The sequence below is a fragment of the Frieseomelitta varia genome, unplaced genomic scaffold, assembly GCF_011392965.1.
Source record: "Frieseomelitta varia isolate USP_RPSP 00005682 unplaced genomic scaffold, Fvar_1.2 scaffold_707, whole genome shotgun sequence".
NCBI lineage: Eukaryota > Metazoa > Arthropoda > Insecta > Hymenoptera > Apidae > Frieseomelitta > Frieseomelitta varia.
The window spans coordinates 26,766-44,842 of NW_025110487.1; the positions used below are offsets into that span (position 1 = coordinate 26,766).

At 35.1% G+C, this 18,077-nt stretch overlaps 2 protein-coding genes and 1 long non-coding RNA gene across 11 annotated transcripts in view; 2 read left to right on the forward strand and 1 right to left on the reverse strand.

Moving 5' to 3' along the window:
• The first annotated feature begins 9,071 nt into the window (after positions 1-9,071).
• LOC122535364 lies at positions 9,072-11,638 on the forward strand. Its single transcript, XM_043666835.1, has one exon. The coding sequence runs from the start codon at positions 9,406-9,408 to the stop codon at positions 10,342-10,344; it is 939 nt and encodes a 312-aa protein (XP_043522770.1). The 5' UTR covers positions 9,072-9,405; the 3' UTR covers positions 10,345-11,638.
• Positions 11,639-12,505: 867 nt separating this feature from the next.
• Positions 12,506-18,077, reverse strand: part of LOC122535359 (paired box protein Pax-6-like) — a 71,304-nt gene continuing 65,732 nt past the window's right edge. For 2 of the 3 annotated variants that reach the window (XM_043666831.1, XM_043666830.1), the window contains exons 9-10: positions 16,001-16,311; positions 12,506-14,886 (exon numbers count right to left, since the gene is read on the reverse strand). In XM_043666831.1, the coding sequence (XP_043522766.1) occupies positions 14,792-14,886; positions 16,001-16,311 (406 nt within the window). In that variant the 3' untranslated portion in view covers positions 12,506-14,791. Of the gene's footprint in view, positions 14,887-15,916; positions 16,312-18,077 lie in introns of all 3 variants that reach the window. The other variant, XM_043666832.1, reaches the window with a different exon arrangement.
• Positions 13,713-15,931, forward strand: LOC122535361. Of its 7 annotated transcripts, none has more exons than XR_006308153.1 (6): positions 13,713-13,801; positions 13,910-14,931; positions 15,094-15,292; positions 15,393-15,500; positions 15,663-15,744; positions 15,840-15,931. It is a non-coding gene; the product is annotated as an uncharacterized LOC122535361 (long non-coding RNA). The 7 variants fall into 7 exon arrangements; XR_006308152.1 differs by lacking the exon at positions 15,393-15,500 and having other exon boundaries at positions 13,910-14,320; positions 14,494-14,931; XR_006308149.1 differs by lacking the exon at positions 15,393-15,500 and having other exon boundaries at positions 13,910-14,126; positions 14,200-14,931.

Below are 18,077 nucleotides of genomic sequence, written 5' to 3' on the forward strand. Positions count from 1 at the left end.
CAATTTCACGAAGGGGAGATGTCAATTGGCTATCAAAATCGTGTAAATTAATATCGTTGGGCTATTTCCTGCGAGGATTTTTGAACAGTAAATCAATAAATATGGCCGATTCGATTTTTATAATTACACAATTGATGTAATCGTTCGTTTTTTTATGTTTCTTGTGCTTTGTAAAATATAATATTTTAATATTATAATATAATAATATTAATATATATAATATTTTAATATTTTAATATTATAATATTATAATAATTTAATATTGTTAAATTTTAATATTTTAATATTTTAATATTGTTAAATTTTAATATTTTAATATTTTAATATTGTTAAATTTTAATATTTTAATATTGTTAGATTTTAATATTTTAATGTTGTTAAATTTTAATATTTTAATATTTTAATGTTGTTAAATTTTAATATTTTAATATTTTAATATTGTTAAATTTTAATATTTTAATATTTTAATATTGTTAAATTTTAATATTTTAATATTGTTAGATTTTAATATTTTAATGTTGTTAAATTTTAATATTTTAATATTTTAATATTGTTAAATTTTAATATTTTAATATTGTTAAATTTTAATATTTTAATTTTTCAATATTGTTAAATTATAATATTTTAATATTTTAATATTATCAAATTTTAATATTATAATATTGCATAATATTATAATATTATATAATATTTTAATATTAAAATATTATATAATATAATTTTTTATAATTAATTTATAATTTTAATATTATAATATTATATCATACATATAATATTTTAATATACTTACATTTACATAAATGTAAGGGAGATGCCGCGACTACAACATGTACTCGACGATCTAGAACGCGTCGTTTCCAAAAGACAGTCGCGAGAAAAGTCAGAAAGACATCCGTCAACGAAGAAACTTGCCTTCATTAAATCGAGCAGCCGTTGGCCGAAGGGGCCCGGGCTTTATGTAAATCAGTCGCGCGGCGTAATTGGCACCGAACGAGAAAGCTAATTACCGAAATCGTGCACCCGGGACCCCTAGGACCCAGAGCTCCATCAGCGCTCAGCGGGATGTCGCGACACCCTCGCCCCCTCCGGCTATCTGCCCGTCCCTCTCCCAATTTTCACGGACACGATCGGCACCAGGGCCGCGATATTACTCATCCGGGGCCGATATACGACTACCTGCTTCTCGATTATGCTCGCTGCTACTCGGCTGCGCCGGCTCGCGTCCAAAGAGTGGCGAAAGAGATATATTTCGACCTGTTCTCTCTCCCTTCCTCCCCCTCTCCTTTTCTCTTTCGAGCCACTCCACCTATTTCTTCCCCGTTCTTTCTCGAAAATAAGTAATGAATAATATCGTAAATCTTCGTGGCCGGAATGAGCGTCACCCTTTGTGGCGAAAGTGCGCGAGAAAATTTGTTTATGGAGATTTAGAGGCCGTGGCCGGCCGCGAGTTTCGACGAGTGTTCGTTCGCGAAGAGGGTGTCGAATGTAAGTCGGTTGGGTTTGTTGGGTGTTGGGTGATACTGATCGAACGCGGTTTGCTCGTCGATGGGGTGATCAATGCCGACGAAGAGGGGATCGGATTGATCGATCGTGTTTGATCGAAGGAGATTAAGTGCTTGAGCGATTACAGGAATAACCGAAGCCTGTTACGAAAATATTCTTTTACTTGTAATTTAAATTGCTAATTGATGGACTGTGGTAATTCTTGCGTGTAATTTTATATTTTTGCGAGCACGTGAGAAATTGAAGCAATAGAAAATATCTGATACGTCGGTTTTAGGGGATTGCTGCGAGCGGAAGGTCTCAATCTTTAACCACTTGCGCTGGAAACTGATTGCGGACCATAACGAGTGACCAAATATACAATAATATACGTATACAATAATTTGTCTCTCTCTTTTCGAACTCGTCGGTACGATATCACTGGATAGAAATTATCGAGAATGAATTTATTATTATATCTGTTTTGGGTTATACTTAAATATACTTGAAACTGAAAGAAAGTAATTGCAATTTTGGGACAAAAAGTTCTCGACGTGCGTGGCACGTTATTCAGCAGATTCAATTACAAAATAAGGTTCCTTTCAATGACAACTTCGATGATTTCACTTCATCGTGCGAAGTTCTAACTATATTTGAATTTTGTCGACAATCGTTTGACTGTGTTTAAAGTGATTGCCCGATCTTTTCCTACAACACGATGCTAAGAATTGCACGTGTTCGTACGAAAATTCAATTGTCAAATCGTGACATTTAATCAATTATTAAATCGCAATGGCACAAAATTATAGAATTTTGATTATACGACGGTGTCGTCCCGGTATATTTGATAAATGACGAAAACAAAACAGAGCAATATTAAATTTAGTAGCTTGGCCGTTAAAAGACTCAATGGCAATAAATTACATCTCCTCAAAAAAAAAAAAAAAAAAAAAAAAAAAAAAAATCACTCGAGACATTGTCGCTTGTCGAATTCGATCGATAATCGACGTTCTCATTTTCCATTATATTTTACGAAAGAAAAATTTCTTGGTGGATCATATTGCAATTTACATAATAATGATCTTTATATGAACTTTTTCTTGTCCTTTTCGTTGATATTCTTCCAACGTATTTTACTTTCTCTTCCCCCCCCCCCCCACTCTTTTGTAACATGCATCTCGAATTGTGTTTTTTCTTTCCTTTTTTTTTTCTTCTCCATTTTAAGGAGTGTTCGACGTGCATTTTGTTTTCTTTTTTTTCTTTGATCTTTGAATTATTATTATTATTATTATTATTATTTTTTTTTAATTGTTGGTTATCGTGTGCGTCCAGCTGCAATCATTGTTCTTAAATCATTATCCTCCATCCGGGAGATGGATCTCTATTCGAATTATATTACCTATATTACTTCGTCGATCGATGACTTTTTTTTCTGTCTTGTTCCTCTTCCTTTCTTATTTATTGTTACTGCCACCGTCGCAGCGGTGCGATCGTTATTAATTTGTCATCCGTATCTCTATTGTATCGATATATATACATATATATATATATTGTTACTTGCGTATTACTTCTTGAATTGTAACGCATTTGTCCTTGAAGTCGCGTGTGCGATCCCTGGATCAACGACAATTTCAAGAATTTTCCTCCATTCTCAGTGATCTATTATCAAGGAGAAAATTGCAAGATATTAAACGAAAGAAAATAGAAAATAGAATCATTTTTTTGGAATAAAATAAAAGAAATAAAAAGTTGAGTGCTTTTAAGGATGGAATTATTTTTTTTTTCTTTGCAAAATTAAACAATGCAATTGTCGTTGAATTCGCTTACAATAAACTTGTAAAATCTTTGTTTGGCGATTAATGAAACAAAAGGTGACTTGGTCCCTTCTTCAATTTCACAAATAAAAAGAGATTCGATTGAAAATGATAAGAGTGAGAGAGAAAGAAAGAAAGGTTATAGAGTGAGAGAGTGAGAGCGAGAGAGAGAGAGAGAAAGAGAGAGAGAGAGAGAGAGAGAGAAATTATACGCTGAATATGCGATAAATGATTCCATACTAATCGATGTAAACGAATGAAAAATATTAATTTTTACCGAGACGATTATTTGAATTTCAATAAACTTGATGCCATGAAATGAAAGAGAAAACAACGCTAGTGTGACAGAGACGATTTTTCTAATTTCTAACTCGATTATGAAGATAGAAGGATCGCGTGCTTTCTAAAATTAATTAAATCGTCTCTTTACACTGGTCGAACAATTCTTTTATGGCTATTTTATTTGCATTTGTTGTATCGAATCTGAAACTATCGCAAATAGCTAATTTTACATTTATCCAGGGCATTATTACGCAATGAATGCATTATACTTTACTCTTGATCGTAAAATTCGTAAAATTCAGAATATTAACTTCATTCCTCTGGGTTAACAAATGATCAGTAATTCCAAAAAGGAGTTGCTCGAATGTTGGAACGATTATTATTTGTGATAGTTTTTCTTTTAAATTGCGTTCCCATACTTTTCAGAAATTCTGATTTGCGAAGCAATCAGTGATTCGTGTTTTCTTTTTTTTTTTTTCTTTTTCCTGCGAAAAACCTCGACATTCTTATCCCTTTTTTTGCGTGGAAACTGTAACATTGCGACATTTAACATTTGCGAAACTCGCGTGATAACGTACGCTGTGTATAATTTTTTTCTCATGCCTGACTTGTTATTCGGAATTATTTCGATCCACGTGACTGCGAGTGGATGATTGATTTAATTTGTAAAATATTCACAAACATTGTACCTAATTAAAAAGAAAAGAAAAAAAAAAAAAAATACCAAGGAAAAATAGACATTTTTCGACGGCTACCACAGATAATTAGACGATAATTTTATTCAAAACTCGGCTTTTCTCGTCGTTCTTTCGTCATCGAACTTTTTCCTTTGTCGATGATTCTTTGACTGTGTTGTGTTGTGTCATTGTCGAACGTTCGTCTACGTTTTCTTATCCTTTATATAAATATGCACGTATATTGCAAAAGTCTTCGGTCATTTGAGAAATATTTTTGTAATAAGCGTTTCACATACAAATGAATTTCTGTGGCTTTTCTTTCGTGATCCACAATTTAGTTTAGTTGGGTATAGAGTTCTAAATTAAATTAAATTTCTGCAGTTAGCTTAGAACTAAAAACAGTTTGAAGCAACGTACAAAAGAAGAAAAAAATTTCAATTTTTTACGCAATGACCGTGAAACTTTTGCATAGTAAGGGGCAAGAAGAATTTTTTTATGAAGTTGGTTGGCTCGTAGAGTACTTTTCGCTTGTATTTTATGAAACATGGAGATAGAAGCCTGGAAGGGTTCTAGAGAAAAATCCAAAAGCGATGAATTTTCAAAGAAACTTTACAAAAAAAAAAAAGAATTAGCAAATAATGAATCAGAGAGAGAAAGAAAGAGGAAATAAGAGAGAGAACAGAACGCAAGGAGACGATAACGACGACGACGACGACGATAATAACTCTTCTATTGGATTTTAAGCATAGATTACCTGATCAAAAAAAAAAACATCGAAAGAGTTCGTAAATGTAGTGCTAGTTACTTTTAAATTGTAGGAGATGATGAATTGTTAAAGAGAATGAAAAGAAAAAGAGAGAGAGAGAGAGAGAGAGAGAGAGAGAGAGAGAGAAGAAAAAAAAAGGAGAGAAAGATGGATCGTTCAACAGTTAGTATATCGAAATCGGTCAAAGTATTGGAATTGTACTATACACTCTCCTTGTTTCTAATTTTCAACTCAAACTTTCCCCTATAAATGTGTTAATCGGAGATCAAAGGTTACTTAAGTCTACTAAAAAAAAAAAAAAAAAAAAAAAAAGAAATAAACATTTCTAACCGCCGTCGTCATTGTTTCGCTTTCTGCGAAACTATTTCACGAGCGATATCACATAAACATAATGGCGCCGGCATAATCTTACTACGAGAGTATTACACGCCGAAAGAAAGAAAAGTTGCCGGCTGGAATACGTCAGCCGTGTGATATTTACAGGTTTCAGCTTCCTATGACGTCAGTCCCCCGCGAAAATCCATATATCAAACGTTAGAAGGCGCATCGGAGAGACGATGAGTACCAAGCCGAGGGATTCTTCAAAGATGATCAGCGGGGGTCCACGGGACGGTCCTCCACGACACACCGAAAGAAATAACATTCCCTCCGCCTTTGCTGGCGCGCGCGTCCGTTCTGTAACCCTGAAATTTGTGGTTTTCCTTAAACAGGCAGCTTCCTCGTGTTTCGACCCGCTGATTTCGGCCGGGTTTCACCCCTTCTTTCAGAAAGGAGGAAAGAGGAAAAAAGAACAACGAGGACGAAGGGAAACGTTATTAATCGTCGCAGTGGGCCGTTGAAAAGAGGCGCAGAACACAGCCAGGAGAAGACGATGAAGGTGTACAGGGTGTTTCTGATCCGGTGGTACAATAAAAGGAAATCTTTTCATTTAATTTGTGACTTCAAACTTACAGATATTGTTTCTCGATATAAATTATCGTTGGATCGCTTAAGAATGCTCGTGAGTCGAATTCGTTGGCGATGATAGTTTTGAGAAAATTTGAGAACAATTTCGATATTTTAATATAATTTACATAACGTAAGGTGTAAGACTGAGTTTCGGAGACTGGTTTTCTAATTTGGATTACAACTATCTTAAATTGGACCACATATTTATTTTTGCACACGCATATATTGTAAAAAAGTAAAGAGAAAAAAAAAAAAATAACTCTAAGAAACATTTTGCAACATACTAGGAAAATTTAAATATTCTAAATTTTAATATTCCATTTAAATATTCTGGTTTAAGAATAACCTTAATAATAAATAAAAACTAGCGTAAGTGTCAAATCAGTGGCGCGATGTTTCTTTAAAAATTATAGTCGCAAGAATACAAAATTTACCTACTAAAGTTGAAAGTAATTATTATACTTTCTCTACAATTCCTCAGTTCCCTGTTGCTACAACGAATTAGATTATAACACACGGATGAATTCTTCTTCAATTTAGGCAACATTCCCTTTCAAACTTAATCTCAATTTCAAACCTGCTCAAGTGAAAAAGGAAAAAAAAGTGTCCCCTTTATCAACTTGCCTTATCATAATCACCCCCCTGCCCCCTCCCATTTCAATTGTATCACTAGATCAGAAACATCCTGTATATTCTCTATCCTCCGGCTGATGCTGCTCGGAGGATGCTCAGGTAGCCAGTGGATCCTTTGACCTTTCCACCGGCTGTCCTGCGGGATACGTCTCGTTCCTGTCCACCTTCTGTCTTTTCTCACCGAAAGAATTCCGCCAGCGGCCGATTCCTCCTTTGGGGCGGAGTACTGGAAACTTCAGTCAGCTCCCGCTATTCATTTTGCTGCCTCCGAGAGAATGGTAGAATTAATAAGTGACATCTCGTAGGGGAAGACACGAGGAAAAGGTGAAAGAGAAACAGAGAGTAAGAAGAAGAAGAAGATGAAGAAGAAGATCGCTCTTCCTTGCCCTCCACCTTTCGTTCTTTTCTTTTTTCGTGGCTTTGTCGTGCTGGTTCGGTCGCGTTGGTTCACGCGGTCCTCCGAACTCTTCGATCCGCCGCCGCCGCGTCCCTTTGTTGCGCCGACGCTGCCTTTTGTCAGGCGACGAATGAAACACCTTGTCTTTCGGCTCTGCGTAACACAATGCCTTTATCTCGCAGATAAAACCGTGTCTGGGAAGCCGGAACGATGAAGACGAGGGGAGGATTGACAGTTGCCCGTTGGATTATTGGCTCGGAGGCACGTGCAGAGAAGTCTGGGTGCTGGAGAAGACGCGAGATTTCGCTGATTACCGGGGAATCGGTGTCGTTCGACGATGCTGCAGAAGCTTTCCAGTTACGTTCCTTGCGGGAAAACTTTTATTACACGCGAGTTTTTGGAAATTAGATTTATAGATCGACAATTGTTCGATTGCCGAGTGTGAAGAACTCGCGAAAATCCATTCCTTTCCTATTTTAAATATTTTTCTGTTTGTAAGGAAATTTGATTGTACCTGCATTCTTACAATTTACAAAAATGCAGACAGTATAGATTTTTAATATCAATTTGTAGTGTCCTGTATGCAGCAATGAATAACATACAGCGAAGCTTTGACGATCGAATTAATATCACTCCGGAATCGCCAACGTTTTAATCAAATTAAAATTCAACGAAATTACGCGTTTATAACAATCACAAATTTCATTAACTATTAAAGTATCAGGGATACTTTGTTAACTATTAAAGTATCAGAGAATTATCGTGCGAACGTTTGATCAATTATAAGAGAACATTTACTAGTCTACACTTTAGAACTTCTACGATGTTACCACCTATTGTCATGTCTTACTATTTAAATTTACTTTCACAACACATTTTCACAGTGCTGCGACTAAAAGAATGCTGCTTTTGAATTTTTAAAGAAAAGCAGTACGGAATATGGCAAATATATATGTGTGTCTGTGTACTATTAATAATTATTAACTTTTAATTAAATTTTATTTAATTAAATTGAATGTTAATTTATTTATTTTACTGACATCTATATCATTTTAACTATTTGCACTGGCAACTGATTGCGGACCGTAACCAAACCGTGTACAATTTGTCGCTTTCTTTTCCTTTTAAACTCGTCAGTATGATATCACATTGAGAAGTAATAAATTTATTATTTGTTTCGCCTGGGTTATACCTAAATATACTTAACACTGAGAAAGTATTGCAATTTTGGGACAAAAAATTCTCGACGTGCGCGGCAAGAGGTTAATAATATTTACTAACATTGTTTAACAAATTTATTTATATTACCAAACATAAATTTATTTATTTTACTAAAAACTTGCAAATCCAAAAAAATATCTGACTTATATTGATTTCTATAACATCTAATACGTAAATAACTATAATTTTTGTATCGGCGAGATACAATGACGAAGCAACAATGTGTCTGCACAAGGTAAAATTATCAAAGGGTGGAATATACGAATACACGACGTTATAGTCATATTTCTAAAAAGTAAATATAAAATAAATATTTAACGTTTAACACAATTATATAAATATTTAATAACAGACAAGTAAATAAAATAAATAGAAAAATATATAAAATATCTGATTTATATTTATTTATATTTTTAGAGGGTCAAGTGTCACAGTCATATTTCTAAAACGAAAAGTAAATATAAAATAAATATTTAACGTTTAACACAATTATATAAATATTTAATAATAGACAAGTAAATAAAATAAATAAAAAAATATATAAAATATCTGATTTATATTTACTTATATTTTTAGAGGGTCAAGTGTCACAGTCATATTTCTAAAACGAAAAGTAAATATAAAAGTAAATATTTAACGTTTAACACAATTACATAAATATTTAATAACAGACAAGTAAATAAAATAAATAAAAAAATATATAAAATATCTGATTTATATTTATTTATATTTTTAGAGGGTCAAGTGTCACAGTCATATTTCTAAAAGTAAATACAAAATAAATATTTAACGTTTAACACAATTATATAAATATTTAATAACAGACAAGTAAATAAAATAAATANCTTAAGTCTACTAAAAAAAAAAAAAAAAAAAATATGTGATAGAAACGATCTGCGATCAAAACTCAGAGTACGCTCGCTTTATAGAGTAAATTCAGTGCCTTTGAAATAATTCTAACTGAAAAAGAGACGCTTTGGAGAGACGCTGAACAGAATATTTAAGAACGAATCGAAACTGACAGACGGATAGAGATATTTTTCAAATAGCTGTAAACTGTTCTAGAGGAATGGGATAATAATGATTTGAATGGAGACGAATGGTGTCCAAGGTGTCTAACAACAAAAAATGGAGCATCCTCGAACATCGAAGTAATAAAACAGCAAATTTTCGCAATTTCGTGATATGTTTCTTCCAGAGTCGGACAATGAAAGTGTACCGTCTCCGGTAAAGCCGCAGCCGAGGGTCCCGTACTGCAAGACATACGAGGAGATTCGTCTGGAGGAGATTCAAGCCGAGAGTGCCGCCTACTATTCCTATCAGGCTGAGGGCTCTCAGAGCGACATTGGTGACGGTAACATCAAGGCTCGTAGGACGAAACGAATCTCCCAGTATCCGCCGGCAAACAAAGATTCGAACGACAGAAAGGGATTGGACTTCGAGGTTCTCACACTCGACGAAATTCGTCGTCGAAAGCGTAAAAGCTTCGAGGAGGCTAAAACCGGGAACAGCGAGGCGGCGAGCTCGACGGAATTGTTGAACGACACCGTGGAAAGTTTGGCTGGACTTACAGAAACAATTTCCGCCAGAGGAGTGAAAAGACGTCTGAATGAAAATTTCGAGCAAGACGCTTCGAAGCGCAGGCGTAAAATGAAGTGTCCGAACGATCGCGACGCGATTTCGAGCGGCATAGTGCCGCCTGTTAAGCTCAGAAGATCTCCAAAGAGGTTGGGCTCGCTTCAGGATGAAGAACGAGACGCGAGAACTGACCAAGAGCAGCAGCTCGAGGAGAAGAGGGACGAGTCAGGTAGAAACAATCCTGAGTCCAGTTCCATGGCGAGATTGAACGAATCGGAATCGTCGAGTTCGACCAGTAGGCCTAGGAAGAATGAGGTTGAGGTCAGATTGTGCGACAGCAGCACGGACGAAGATCAGGTGCCGTTAGAGAGAAGCAAGCAAAAGAACTTGCAATCAGTTAACACTGTCGAAGATTCCAAAGAAGCAGACAGTTTGTTGAATATAAATGAAGAGGATTATTTAACGTTGGACATGGCGTCGGATGATATTTTGAACGACATCGACGCGTTGCTCAAAGATAAAACCTCGGTTTGGAGGAAAGGCTAATAAGGAGCATGTACATACATACTGGAATGATATTTGTTCATATCTCGTGGTTTCTCTTTCTCTCGTTTGTCGATGAGTGGAGAAAAAGCAGGTAAAATTTGTCGTTCGACTTACTTTCCACTTACTTTCGAAGCGACTGAGGGATTCTGTCTTTCTGGTTTTCTTTCGTCGCAAGATGAGACGAGAACGTCGATGAATAGGCAGTTGTCGTTATAGGTTGATTCTTAAATAGGTGAAGAGAATTCTTAGATAATTTTTAATCGTGTTTAATTAGTAAAGGGCGAAGAGGATCGTATTTTCGAATTCGATTGCTTTTGTAGCTGACTTTACCGATGTCTGGATGCTGTGTATTTGTGAAGGAACGCGAAGGAAGGATTCTTCACAGATTGGTCGAATTCCTGACCTTTAATTTTTTTTACACTATTGTCGGAATTTAAAATTCGATCTTTTCCAAAATTCTCCCTTTTATAGAAAGTTATGGAAAACAGTGTTGATAGGTGAGATAAATTGAGAAAATAATTCTCATACTCGCGAAAGTTTCGTCGATATTGCTGATTTATTAGTCCAGGATTTTTTTTTCGACGATGACATAATTTTAATACACTATTGTTTTATTATTTTATTTGTGTTTTATAGTCTTTATATTATAATATTTAATATTATACGACAATATTTGTTCTTGAGAACGAATGCATTTCCGTCATTTTTTATTCGTCTTTATATAATGTTAAGATGTTCCTTTGTTAAAATTGTTAGGGATTCGTTATCTTTAATCATATTTTCTTTCTTTTTGTTGAACATATCTCTAGTTTTATTCTAATTATTTATATTTCGGAGCGATATTTAGAACAATCAAAGCCATTAACAATCATTTTTTTAACTATTATTTTATTTGCATGATATTAAATGGTTCTCAAAATTGAGACAAATTGTAAATAAGAAAATTAACAACGTTTTAAACAATGGTTATACTTAATTAATAAGAATAAAAGAGACAAAGCATTTGTTGAATTAAAAATTGAAGATTAATATTTAACTTCCAAATCTTAATTATGTTCTTTGTCGTGTAAAAAGATTTCAATAGAATTGAATCAGATATACACATATCTGATGTATCTGTGTTCGATGTAGAATTCTTTTATTTATTATTTTCGAATTGTTACGAAGCTTTCAAGCGTTATTTAAGTCCGGAAGAGTATTCTCCGCTCTAGTATTTTGATTAGCTTCGTTAAATAATTCATATTTCGTAATTTCAAAATATCGGAAATACAAATTATTTAAACAAAACGTAAGAAAATCAATTTTATCAATTTTACTGGAGAGAGTAATAATTTTAATTAATAACTAAATAACTAAAAGATAATTCAAAATAATTTTAAAATTCAAGTAAGATTTACTTTCAAGATGAATTTAAGAAATTTGTTTAGAAATTTATATTTTTCAATTTCTAAACGAACGTTGAATTTTCTTTTAATCAACTTATATTAATCTATGTTATATTTTTCAATTTCTAAACGAATTTTCTTTTAATCAACTTATATTAATCTATGTTATTAATCTGAGAAAATTGTTGGCTATCCTTTATTTGATTTGCATTTCGTCGATAGGGAATAGAGTAGGCTAAATCGGGACTTGGAAGATTCGTTCGTTCTGTTGGACGTTTCTACAAGTGATTCTGATCTTTGAAAGCATAGAAAATCCAACTACCTTCTGATACGATTGTGTTAAGGGATAGTATTAAATTGGAACAAATATACGATTGTTACATTTGCAAAAACTGCTGGACCTCGTTCCTCCTTTCCTCTATTATAAATTTTACATTAGAAATAAGTCCAAAATAAGTGAATTGAAAGGTAAGTGGTGAAATCAAACTGAATGTTACTTGAATGCACACACTATTTATTTTGAATGCATAATCGTACGGTTAACATACCTGGTTTCGCGTCATTCTGACTGATCAAAATCTTGCACCGGATATAAATGATGAGTTCGATCTCGCTTTTTTTTTTAATCGGATATTTGGGGGATTGGAATCAACTATAATATAAATGTCGAGATATTCTTTACGATGTACACACAACAAACGTTCAATTATTCTTGCTTCTCTTCGACTTCTTACACGAATATAAATAATACCGACTTAAAAACTATGGTTTTTTTTCTTACGATCTCCTCTCTCTCTCTCTTTTTTTTATTTTATTTATTCGCCTATAGAAATTACGTCTAAGAAACTGTGGTTTAAAATCTCTGCGAGATTCTCCCCATTCTTGCTAACGAGTTCTTCTTCCTCATTAATGCTCTACTTTCTTTTTCTTTTCTTTTTGTTGCTGTTCTTTCTCATGTGTAATTTCTTTTCCCTTTGGTTATCATACAAATTTTTTCCTCGAATTTCGTTTTCTGCTCCGATTCCGATATGAATTATTTCTTTAAATTTATATTATGATAAGTAAAGTCGTCGCCGCCTCGTGGTCGGAGAAAAACGACGACGACGCTTGGAATTAAACGATCGCATCGAAGAACGAAATATTTCGGTTCGAAAACTTACGTTTTCTCGTGAGAAAATACGTCCAGACGTTAGGAAAGTTTTCTTTAAAAATGTGGAAAAACTAACGAAGTGTAATTAATAATTCCAAAGGGCAAAGACTAGCAAAAGGCAGTCCTCGTACTTGTAAATTCGATCGAAATGAAAATAGATTCGTAACTGGCAGGGTAAGCTCTCAAATTTAAGTTCAAGTCTGATTTTCGAATCGTCGAGTCTTCCAACATTTCAAATCTTCAGAGTTTCTGAACTTTCCAATTTTAAGGAGAAAAGAAAAAAAAAAAAAAAAAATAAAACTTCGTGCATGATTAAAGAAAACTTGTTGTAACATCGTCTGCACGCTATGTAGCGCTAACAAAGAGGTCGGAAAAATAACTATGTAAGATCGAAACGCGAAGTAATATGTCTATCAATGATTAGTCTTCAATTTTCTCGATTTATTCGCAAATTTTATGTATAATATTGCCGCTTACAACAGAACATTTTAAACGTTCAGCTTCGAACGAATGTCTCGAAGACCTCTCTACGTATGTTGCTCAATTTCTGCTGGTCGATAATAAGCCAATATAATAGTACCTTGGCTGCCTATTATTACTTAATTACCATCGAAACGAAAATACTTCGTGACGTAAATTCCGCTAACAACATATTGAAACAGTTCGGTACCTACCTATTAGCTTCGTTACAAAGAAACTTCTCCGTCATGGTGTCGTCATGGACTACCATGGAGATACTCTTGCTAAAAGTACTTTTCGTAATCGTAACTCGCGACACAAACAAGAGGTTTTCTTTTCTTTTCTTTTTTTTTATTTGAGGAGAAAATTGCACGCGTCCTGAGAACTATTTTATGTACCATTCATACTAGAGACCAAAGGAATTTGTTGGCCAAGGATCCATCTTTTTACAACTGGTTTTGAGGTTAGTTTAAGAAAAATTGTTTCGCTGTCTTTTTAAGGTTTGTACAGAGACTTTTGAAATTGATGATGTCTTAAGTTATGTATAACCTATAATTTATTTTAATTTTAGTACATTGTAACTGATAAAAAGTTTCGTTTCGCATTCGCAACCATAGAAATATAATTTAAATTTGTAACAAGTTTTATTTGGCAAATCCATGTCCAATTAAGTTCTTTGGTCTGTAGCATTGTAGGAGAAGTACGATAGCTATATAGAAAACATAAACGAGAGATTATCAGGAGATAATTGTAGATTATCTGCGGCATAAAAACTTTACAGTACTACCGTAAGTGTTTCGATTGTTTTACTGATTATGTGAATTTTCTGAACGTTTTCTTGATTTTATTTTCCTCTTTTAGAGTATCGATGATGCGCGAGTCTACGACTAAAAGACTTCTAAACATCTGCATTTCGTAAATTCGTTCGAGACAAAAGTATTTTTTTCCTCATGCTTCCAGGCGTGTACGAGCACATTGAAAGGTAAATATTTCGATTTGTTTCAAACAATCGGATTGAAAAAGTAAGCTCAGGAGAAAGCAACTGGGAACCCTCTGTAATTAACGGTCGTACACGTCGATCGATTCGCAAAAGAACTTTCATCTCGCGCGTGAAAAGAAACTTTTCGCAAAATTTATTTTTCTTACGTTTGATAGATCTTATCGTCAGACGTGACGTTTATCATCATCATCATCATCGTTATCATTTTTATTCTCCTTCCTCGTACGTTCTTCGAGTGATTTTGAAGAGAAATCGGCCTTTGGATTGGTCAAAGGCAGTCGACGATCATCGACAACAGAACGATTTTTTTACTGAACGATTGCAAGAGCTGCCCTTTCATCGATTTCGAACGTCTTCTCCTTGCGTTCTCCTGTATCTAACGTTTGTAAGACTAACGTAAGTCAAAGAAGCTCAAGCCTACGGAGAGGATGTCGACACCGATGACCACCACGGTCACTGTAGCCGAGGGGACCAGTATTGCGCTGCCATGTCTGGTGCTGGTTGACCCGGTACCGCGATCGGCACGCTGACACCTGGTGATATCAGACCTGAAAGAGAAGTAAACCGCCTTGTTTAACTGATATATCTTATTGGTAAGAATTACAGACATTACGTTTAGCGTACATATTTACAACAAAACCCTCGTATCTGTGAGAAATTATTCAGGCACGTTAAGTTAGGATTTTCTAGGTACGAGGGTCTTCTCGTATTTCTTGTGTTATATTAACAATGTTATCGTGGTTGTATTGATATAGGATATCAGCATCGAGATTAAGAATCTTTCAAGATGAGACCTTTCAAAGCATTTGAGTGTCTGAAGAATAAAAATACAGAAGATGGTCAGTCATGCGAATTCGAGATCAACTGGGACATAATTTTATAACATTTTTAACACTAAGCTATCCAGATAGGAATGTTTACGTGCACGTGTAATATCACATTAATGATTAACAGGTAAGCATATTCTTCTGCATTATTAACTTCCGACCTTTTGCGACCCAAAATGACCTTTTACCATATCTTGTTAAACTTAATATCTCTATATTGGGCCTAGAAATATACACTGTAGGATATTATCTAAAAAAAAAAAAAAAAATGCCGTCACCTTGAAACCTACGGATCTTTAGGATAAAACTACTTACACCACGCTATCACGAACTATGTAAGTTCGTAAGTAATTTACTTTCCGACTTTTAAAATATTATAAATTTTCTCGGGAATTTTACTTTAGGTAGAGTTTACAATTGACTTATTCTCTTAAGCTTCTGGCATTTTAATAGTATTGCAAGTGATTTATTCTATTCTAATTCAATTTTAATTCCAGGCTTGGAAGGAATAACTGAATCGATTCTCGAAGCAGCGAGTCCCTTTAAATCCAACGACAACAAACACACCATGTTAAACCGGTAATTACCACGCGACAAAACCTAAGAACCACTCGAGCTAGCCAAGCTCAACCAGCCAAATTCAGCGAGACTAACTACCATTATTATGCATGTAGGTACAGGCTGAAGGGAATGGAGTTTTGTAACGATAAAAACACCTTGCGGTAACGCAGAAGCGAGTATAATCCATTACCGGGAGATTGGATAGCGTGTTATCCGTGGTAGTCCATCGGCTAAAGTGCAAGCAGCGAGTGCAGTGAGTGCGGTAGACACTCACCGGTGGAACTGGTATTCTGATTGTACTGATTCAGGCCCGCGGTGTGGTATGGCTGGGTGGGACTGCACGTGGGCCGTGCCCCGTATCCCAGATGAAGGGGCTCGTAACTCGGTGGACGAGCCACGCCGCACGAGTATCCGTTGTCCCGTTGCTGAAGGCACGCTCCGGGACTTGGGCCCACTGTCATGCCCACGGTCATGCCCATAGGGCCCATCCCACCGCCTGTTGACAACGACGACATACTGCTGGTGGTGTGCTGGTTCTGCTGGCTACCGCTGGACATCGTAAAACTCGGCATCGACGTCATTGGGCTGCAAGGTTTTACAAAAGTCCTCAAACACTAAATGAGAAACAGGCAAATTTCCACCAGCAGAAATTTGTGCAAGTAGTACAGCTGTAGAATAGACTGTAGATTTTCGAGCATTTTTATATTTATATGAATGTAAAAGTTTTCGCATAGTGCATGTACTGTCTGCAGCGTTCCACTTCCAAATTTCCCATGAATATATTAAAATAAGAAAAATATGCAGTCTAGTTATGCTGTTATTTGTAGCACTATAGGGATTTGAAATTATGATAACTCAAAGATTATAAACATAATGTACAAGTATTGATTAATTAGAATATTACAAGATGTTTCATTATATCTTAATTAGACAATTGTAATGTAATGCTGTACATTACATTTTATGTAATTGTGGAATTGTTCTTATCTTTTATACAAATAAATTCATAAATTGTACATAACACGATTTCGTTGTAATAATTACTAATAAATACTAATAATTAACTGATTACACAAAAACTACTTGTGCAATTTATTACGAACACCTTCAATAATGTTAATTGTTAATTTGCGATTGATTTTGATCGAAATTTTAAATACAATTTGCAAGAAATTAAATATTAAATGGATGAGGATCTCGATCTATTATGGAAAAATTTATAAATCATTATTCATGAATTTCCCACGACAAATGGCATATGGGAAGAAAGTTTAGGGTTTATTTGATAACATACAACTGCAAAAGTTCGATAATTATTGCTCTAAATTAGTTTTTTTTGCAATTGAAAAATTAGCTCGTTTATGGACACACAAATGCTAGCGGCGCGTAGCGGTGAACCAGTGGAACTAACGTATATTGCTGTCCTTTTCGCACACTAGTGCTCTCCTTGTCTGTCGCGCAATGTATATCTATCCTTGTCGCACACGGTTGCGCTCCTTGTCTACCGACGCTGCTGCCCTCTAAGCCAGTCTGATTTTTGTTTGGAACTAAAAGGTAAATTGGAAAAATCCGATAGATGGCACCACTTGCCACAGTACACTGTCGGTACATGTCGGTACGTGTCGGTATGTGTACTGTAGCAAGTGGTGCCATCTATCGGATTTTTCCAATTTACCTTTTAGTTCCAAAAAAAAATCAGACTGGCTTAGAGGGCAGCAGCGTCGGTAGACAAGGAGCACAACAGTGTGCGACAAGGACAGATATACATTGCGTGACAGACAAGGAGAGCACCAGTGTGCGACAAGGACAGATATACATTGCGTGACAGACAAGGAGAGCACCAGTGTGCGACAAGGACAGCAATATACGTTAGTTCCACCGGTTCACCGCTACGCGCCGCTAGCATTTGTGTGTCCATAAACGGGCTAATTTTTCAATTGCAAAAAAAACTAATTTAGAGCAATAATTATCGAACTTTTGCAGTTGTATGTTATCAAATAAACCCTGAACTTTCTTTCCATATCCCATTCGTCGTGGGAAACTCGTGAACAATGATTTACAAATTTTTCTGTAATAGATCGAGATCCTCCTCCACGTATGACGAGTTACCGTAACTTTCGAGTCATCGTATCGCCGTTATTTAATCCGCAAATAGTACAGATGACTAATTAGAACAATTAACATCACATTACTAACATTTCCAGCCTTTCATATCCTTCCGAGGATATTTTATATCCTTCGTACTATTGGATTTAGCAGCTGTCTAATTCAATCCTAAATTTCTTCAGCGGCTGAACGATAACCGGGTTAAAAGGGATGGAAACATCAGGAGCACCATCGAAGAAACGACG

Coding starts and splice junctions, on each gene's coding strand:
- LOC122535364 (XM_043666835.1), top strand. CDS start 9,406: ATGTTTCTTCCAGAGTCGGACAATGAAAGTGTACCGTCTCCGGTAAAG.